General features: G+C 34.2%; 2 protein-coding genes across 2 annotated transcripts; both read left to right on the top strand.

The window, feature by feature from the left end:
* The first annotated feature begins 3643 nt into the window (after window positions 1–3643).
* On the top strand, window positions 3644–5930 carry LOC127101210 (DNA oxidative demethylase ALKBH2-like). The gene is made up of 5 exons (XM_051038563.1): window positions 3644–3880; window positions 4022–4138; window positions 5517–5585; window positions 5671–5767; window positions 5896–5930. Exons 1-5 carry the CDS (start codon window positions 3644–3646, stop codon window positions 5928–5930), a joined length of 555 nt encoding a protein of 184 aa, XP_050894520.1.
* On the top strand, window positions 5927–7741 carry LOC127101218 (aldehyde dehydrogenase family 3 member H1-like). Its single transcript, XM_051038577.1, has 6 exons — window positions 5927–5996; window positions 6057–6263; window positions 6849–6970; window positions 7075–7179; window positions 7261–7476; window positions 7575–7741. The coding sequence occupies exons 1-5, from the start codon at window positions 5927–5929 to the stop codon at window positions 7435–7437; spliced, it is 681 nt and encodes a 226-aa protein (XP_050894534.1). The 3' UTR covers window positions 7438–7476; window positions 7575–7741.
* The last annotated feature ends 316 nt before the right edge of the window (window positions 7742–8057 follow it).

Below are 8057 nucleotides of genomic sequence, written 5' to 3' on the forward strand. Positions count from 1 at the left end.
ATGTCATTTGCAAAATCATAACGCGGTTAAGTGTTCTATTACTTTATTGCATCTTGGGGCATATCGACATGAAATTGTCGAATCCGCATGTTGACAATCCGATTTGACGCAACGAAATAAAATACCCAACACCTCACTATATATTTACAATATCATTTGCATAATATAATTGAAACAATTCCAATATACATGGCGCAACTAACAATCAATATTAAATTACGAAATGAGAAAAAATATAATGCATCAAAATTGGAATAATGAACACCTTAACCAACAACATGATACTAAAGAAAATAGAATTGAAATGTTACCACATAAATGTTGCAATGCCTTTAATGATGCATTTTGTTTTTTAGGGATTGCAACAATAATTTTTCTCTCTAAACATCAAAATCTTTACTTGGTAGTAGAATAAAAATAATATGTTTCCCTTTGTAAGGTACCCAAGTCATAAACAAATATGACCCTTTCTTAATCAACTCCAACCTCTCACTAATGGCAAACCGAGTAGGATAAATTGCAACGTTAATTAACAAACAATAGCAGATAAATCTCAAACAAAAAAAATAATTCAGCAAAATTGGATCACAAAACTAAATACGCATTGAAACGAGAGCAATGAAAAACTTCAAAAGTTGCAGCGCTTATCCAAAGTCAAACATCAACACACAAACAAAACTCAAACCAAATCTCATAAATGGAATAATACCAAACAATGTTGAGGTTTTCGTTACTTTTGTCGCCGTTACCGCTACTATTGATGTTGCTACCTGGGTTTATTGTTGTTACGTTGGTTGCCGCTGGATCGACATTGTGAGGTCTTGGTGTGAATCAAAACAGAAAGTTGGGAGTAATGATTCGTGATAGTTTGTTGATGTTTTCTGTTGCCTTCTTTCTGACTCGAACATGGCGGCGCGCGGAAAAGCAACAGAAGCACCACTGTGGATGCTAGCAAGGAAACCTTGATTTTATATATGTGGAAACCCGTTTGTGAGATTTGTGGATGGTGATGGTAGATCTGGAGAGGAATCGCGGCGGAGACGGAGGTGTCGTATGGGTGTCGTTAAGTAGATGGTTGTTGTTTGTGGATTTGGTGAGATAGGAATTGACGTCGGAGGTTGTGGAATTATTTCGCTGGAGTTCTGTATGGAAGAGGCGGTGGCACGATTTCAAATGATGTTTGGAGCGGAATACGATGATGGTTCCTATTTAGTGATCTGAAAGTTTGAAGGTTGAATGATAGTCAGTGGAGTGTGTATGTTATGGTGGTTGTTCGGTTGAAGTTTATGGTTGTGGTTTACGGTTGATGGAGTACGATGGAGGAGTATGGTAATAGATGGAAGATGATTGTGTTTGTGTTGACGGTGTTTTGTTGGTTGTGGAAATTTTAAAATGGGAATGGAGAGTTGTTGTTGAAGGAAGGTTGTATGGTGAAGGAGAAGAAGGAACAGTCAGTGACGTGGCAGTGGTTATGTGATGTGTTCACGGTGATGTAGGGTGAACGGCGGCCGTTATGGCAGAGGTGCGGGATGGAATTTAGTGAGGTTGAAGAAAGTGATGCCCTTTTTGCGATTTTGTTTGGGTGACGGCGGAGGCGAAATGAGTGAAGAAGAAGTCTTTCCTTTTTCATTTCTCTTTGAAGTGGGTCCTTTTTTTGGGAGAAGAAGAGGTGGGTTTCGTGATGTGTGATTCACGGATAGGTGGAGGCCTTTTCTCTGTTCATTTTTTGTCCCTTTTCAAGGAGGAAAAGGGATTTTCCAAAAGAATCCCTTGATGATTTTTTAGCTATGCCTTTTTTTAGAGGGCCAGACTGGATTCCCCTTTTTCCAACTGTCCCTAGTGGTCTACCCTTTTGTCATTTGGGACACATGTCCCTATATTAATGGGTCAAAAATTCAAATTAACAAATATTTGTCCTATCGTTATGCGCCACGTGTCTTTGTGAGAGGGAGAATTAAGATACTTTATTAGTTTCTGATTTTATTTAATAATATTACTATTTAAATTCTAATTTTGATTGAATAATGGAATAACACAAGGATTGCAAATGAGAGCCATGAATTAATTTGAATCGACGATCCTGATTAACCCAAAGAAGCACAAGCAATTTTAAAATGTCCAATATGCCCCTTCTAAATGATTTTAATTGATTTAAAACAATTTGAATCATCAAATGAAATGAAATTCGCATCTTTCTAAATACACACGATAAAAATAAAATAGGAATACGGAAAATTCTATTTATTTCATTTGAACATTTTGGCGAAAGAATAAAAATAAAATGACTGAAAATGAATAAATGTCGGGCGAATTTTTGCTCGAAAAATTAAATCGGATGCACTAAAACGATCTGCGCAAAATATACTTATTGAAGAAATACAACATTTCTTTTAATTTTGAAATAAATTTTGACCGGTTTAAAAGGCTCCGGCGGATCAAAATGCAACAGAAAAAGTCGTCGAAAAATATAACGAGCACACCAGGTTAAATTACGTGAACCGTAGATTAATAATATTGACGCCTGCAAGCTTGACTTCGAAATTTTTTACCCGCTGATTTTGCACGTACTTGAGGAATGATTTAACCGATTTGTCTGTATATTCGAGAATTTATTCCGACTGATATTTTAGGTATTATTCATGATGAAATGCATGTTATGCTATATAACTAATGCAAACTGAAAATATAATCAAATTTATGAAAATTTAAAAATGCCCGGACAAAATTAGGGTATGATAGCTGCCCCTATTTAATACCTTGAACTAGAAGGTATGAATGATAATAGTCTTCGTACATTCATGGTGGAAGATAATTAAATACGAAAAGACCCTAATTTTGTCCTTTGAGATGCAAGGATCACTACGCCAAAAATGACTTTTAACAGCGCATCTTAGACAGCGCTTTTAAAAGAAAGCGCTGTCTAAGGTTAAAATTAAAATAAAACACGGAAAATGTTCCAAAAAAATAATGAAAGCGCTGTCTAAGGGGGGGTCTTAGACAGCGCTTTCTAAAAGCGCTGTCTAAGACCCCCCCTTAGACAGCGCTTTTAGAAAGCGCTTTTAAATATAGACCTTAGTCAGCGCTTTTGATAAAGCGCTGTCTAAAGTCTTTAAATTAAAAAAAAAAAATTAAAACCAAAAGCGCTGTCTAAGGGGGGGTATAGAAAGCGCTTTTGGAAAGCGCTGTCTAAGGCATACCTTAGAAAGCGCTTTCCACAAAAGCGTTGTCTAAGGTCTAATTAAAATAAAGGAACAAGATTGAATAGGTAGTTTTTTTTCTTTTTAACTGTGAAAGTGTTGTTCATCTCACTTTCATTCTAAAGGAACAAGATTTCTCCCATAAAATGATTGAACGAACTCTAATATAGTTATAGGTATAGTTATAGGTATATTGTAATAGAAAAAGTTTGATTCTTGTAATATAAAAAATTTAAGTTTTCGAATTTTTTTCTTCTTCTTCTTATAAATAGTTATATGCGCTAATTTATGAATAAGCCTTCAAAGAAAAGGCATTTTTTAACAATTTTATTTTGTTGTAAAAAAACGTTTTCCAAATATTAATCTAAAAATATTATATTGATAGATTATTTTTCAAAGAGTACCTTAAGGCTGATTTTTTTTTTAACAGTGATGAATATTTTGCAATGTCCTCGTCGTCGTCATCATCAATGAGCGCCTTGAAGCTAAAGACGGTGTCAGAAGCAAACCCTAACGACGCCGCGAACAAGGCTGAGACGGTGGATCTCGGAAATGGAAGCGACGTCGTTTTCATTCAGAGGTTAATACCTTCCGAACAATCATGGAAATGGTTCCATTACCTCGACAACCACATCCCATGGACCAGACCCACCATTCGCGTCTTCGGTAAATCGTTCCTCCAGGTTTCCCTCTCTTCATTTCAACCCTCCCCAAATTCTGGGTTCCCTACAAAATTTCATCTTTCTCTTCAATCACCTTTCAAATCAATGTTCCTAATTATTAATCCCAATTTGTAAATTTTGTTGTTATGTAATTATATGCAGCCTCGAGACACTTGTTATGTTGCATCTTCAGGATTGACTGAGTTGAGTTACAGTGGATACCAGCCACATGCATATTCATGGGATGATTATCCACCGCTTAAAGACATCTTGGATGCTGTAAGGGTTATTTATAATCTGCATTAATTGTTTGTTAATGAGTTTTTTACTTGTGTTTGTTGATGCTACTTTGGTACCCGTTTGGATTAGTTTTTAGCTTATAGAATTTTCTCAATCAAAATAAGTTTTATGGTTTTTTGCATAGAGATAAGTTCTTCTGAGCCTGTTGAAGTTTATAGAGAAGCTAAGTAAAAGTGCATTTGAAAGTGAGATGTAGAAGCTAACTTTAGTAAAAGCCTCTTTGGTTGACTTATTTAAGTTTATTTACTTGGCACAAACACGGGTGAAACTGTTTGGAAGAGCTTATAGAAACAATTTTGACGTGTCCATAAATTATCTTCAGCTTATTTCTAGAAGCTCTGCAGAATTGCTTATATAAAAACAACTTGTATATACAGTAGAATATTATGGCTGAAGTTGATCCGTAGGCGACCCCACTTAATGGGATAAGGCTTTTTTATTGTTGTTGTTATAAAATTAGTTTATATATAAGCGCTTATGCGATAAGTTTTATACTATAAGCACTTACTGTTGTTGTTGTTATAAAATTAGTTTATATATAAGCGCTTACGCGATAGGTTATAATTTTTAAATTTAAATTTATTTTTTAATCTATTGGTTGTTAACTTTGCTAAATAAATAAAAGGAAGTTATATTTCATTTATTGTTATTTAGGGTAGTAAATTGAATTGGTGATAGCGCTGGTTCTTGTTGTACATTCTTCTTATTTTTTTAATGTGTTTACGATTCGGTGGTTGAAACGTTGCCGCATGAGTTTCTAAGGTCTGGCGTGAGCATTAATGAGGAACTATTACTTTTTTGAAGTGGACCAATCTTATGCTCAATGGCTTTTCTTCTTTTTAAGTTTTTTTTCTTCTCTTTCAGAGTCACACATTAAATGTGATGTAGTCTTGACAAATTATTATATAACTTTATTTATGATAGGTTTGGTACTTTGAATTTATAATAAGTGATTCTTTTTAAGGGTATATTTTACAAAATCAGTGTCACACTCAATGTGATAACACTTGTTTAAGCTGTGTTAATTTCAACAAATTTTCAAGAACAATGGTAATCTGTGTATGGATAGGAGGTCTCTGATGGGCATTCAATTATTATACCCCAGCAAGTGTGAACTGGTTGTTGTATTTATTGCTTAGATAGTCTTAGAGTTATTTTGGCCCTTGGATAAGACCTTATAACACACGTGTTTCTTTTGATAGTAAACAATTATGAATACATGTGAAACTATTTTAGCCAAGATACAGAAATGTTTAGTAGAGATTAGCAAGGAGATTAGGCTTAATTGCGCAACAGTGGACATGAAGCTGATGTCCTGAATATAGTTCGTCTCATACCTGTTGTTGTTGTAATGTAGATTGCTATGTTGAAAAACTCGTGTAAAACTGCAATCAAGGAATTGAAGCATTGGATGACTCCGGAAAAGGTAATGTTTTAAGTGAAGTTGTTACACTGACATTATTTTGTCATTATTCTTTTCATTAATCATAGGAATTCACCCTTTAATGCAGGTCCAAACATCCCTCACTACATTTCCTGCTTCAGCTGAAATACTGTCTGAACCACTCGGAGTTGTGTTGGTCATTTCTGCATGGAACTATCCATTTTGTATGTTAAAATGTTTATCTTTTATTTGTTTGTATTGACTTATTTAAACTTATGTACTGACATAGACATTTGTGAAATTGTTTGGGATGTTCATAGGCTGTTTTCAACTTGTTTTTATATGTTCATAGGCTGTTTTCAACTTGTTTTTATATGTTCTCCATGACAGCTTATGAAAATGGCATAGCATTTTTGAAAATAGTGACTTTATCTGTTATTATAATAGTAGTTAGTACACAACTGTTTATATGATAAGCACTAATGTTATATTGCATTATCTCTGTTTTTTCAGTGCTGTCACTTGATCCAGTTATTGGAGCTATTGCAGCCGGTAATGCTGTCGTCTTAAAACCATCAGAAATTTCTCCAGCCACATCAGCATTGCTGGCAAAACTGGTAGGGGAGTACATGGATAACTCATCTATAAGAGTTGTTGAGGGAGCAGTTGATGAAACATCAGCATTACTGCAACAAAAGTGGGATAAAATTTTCTACACAGGTTCTCCTTGTTTCTCACCTCTGGTGTTCTTTTATTGTTTATAATTCCAAATTGGTTTTCTCAGATAGACTTTCCTTGTGGTTTGAATTCTTGTTGATTATTACTCATGTGCAAATTTTGATAACCCTTTTGGATAATTCACAAGTGCATTATTTCATCAGCTCTGAAACATGAGTACTTCTCATTATTCTGTTTTGAGTGGAATTTGTGGTTTTTTCTATATTATATTAACATAAGTTTTAACTTTTAAAACTTTTATTGTGATGTTTTTGTGTGAATTGAACAATTTAGTTCTCTCTTGATACATTTTATAGATAAACTCTTTTTTTTTATTGACTTACCCGTACCTTAATGCTTTTTAAGATTCCGTATATCATACTACCGGGTACCTTACCCGTACCCGTGCAACTAAAAAATCGCAACTAACCACCAAATTATATGGCCAAAATTTTGATGTTTACTACTAATTTTCTTCGATTTTTTCTTGAAGTTGTGAGGGAAATTGTCATAAAGACAACTTATAGTTTTCTCGAAAGTTTGTTAAAATGATGTTTGGATCATATCATATAATGGTTGGTTTTTTAGGTAATGGAAGAGTGGGACGCATCGTGATGGCGGCTGCTGCTAAGCACCTTACACCAGTTGTGCTGGAGCTTGGAGGAAAATCCCCTGTTGTTGTTGATTCAAATTCAAATATCAACTTACAAGTATACCCTTAGCCTCTCTTTTCTATTAACAAATACTTGCTATCACCCTACCTACATTTCACCTCATCAAGACATTTAAATTGATTTGAATTTAAAATTGCAAGGTTACGACTAGAAGGATAATTGCTGGAAAATGGGGTTGCAACAATGGACAAGCTTGCATTTCTCCCGATTATATTATAACCACAAAAGACTATGCTCCTAAGTTGGTAATAGCTTTTTCCCTAGCTAGTGTAGTTGGCTTTCTATATATGTCTCTTTGTTTAGTGTTTGGTGCCTTCTATTTTTAGGTGGATGCTCTAAAGACTGAATTAGAAAGTTTTTATGGAAAGAATCCATTGGAATCAAAAGATTTGTCACGCATTGTAAACTCGAACCACTTTGCTCGCTTGACTAAGCTTTTGGACGATGATAAAGTTTCTGGTAAGATTGTGCATGGAGGTGAAAAGGATGAAACCAAATTGTAAGCTCTGTCTTCTTTGTTGGAGATTCTTCATTGATGAGATGTATGTATTTCTAACTTATGAGTTATTTTTATATTTACACATATCTCATATAATTAAATAGTTGGAATTAATTCAAAATATGTTATATTATTATGTAGTACTTTGATGAATTCAAGTGTGCATTTTATACAAAGGATCAAGTGGACGAAATCAAAGAGGAGTGGTGTCAATTCATGATAAAGCTGTGTAATTAATGTGTACATTTGTAGTATATGTTATGACTTGTAAATGTGTACATAAATTTGTATATATTTTGATACATTTAAGGCAAAATTGGTTTGAATTGGTATATATATATATTTGTTAGCCAAAAATTGGTAGAAAAAAGGCCAAAATGGCATATATAAAATGTGATAATTGTCTGTCAAAATCTGGTTGAAAACAGGTAGAAATTCTGGTTTATAAACCTGGAAAAAATGTGGTTTAAAACAAAAGCTTCAAAAATTTTCTTATACCTTAGACAGCGCTTTTGTAAAAAGCGCTGTCTAAGGGGGGGATTAGACAGCGCTTTTTGAAAAGCGCTGTATAAGGTATACCTAAAAAAATTAAAATAGGAGGGTCTTAGAAAGCGCTTTTGGCCA

The sequence above is a fragment of the Lathyrus oleraceus genome, chromosome 1 (genome assembly GCF_024323335.1).
Source record: "Lathyrus oleraceus cultivar Zhongwan6 chromosome 1, CAAS_Psat_ZW6_1.0, whole genome shotgun sequence".
Classification (NCBI taxonomy): Eukaryota; Viridiplantae; Streptophyta; class Magnoliopsida; order Fabales; family Fabaceae; genus Lathyrus; species Lathyrus oleraceus.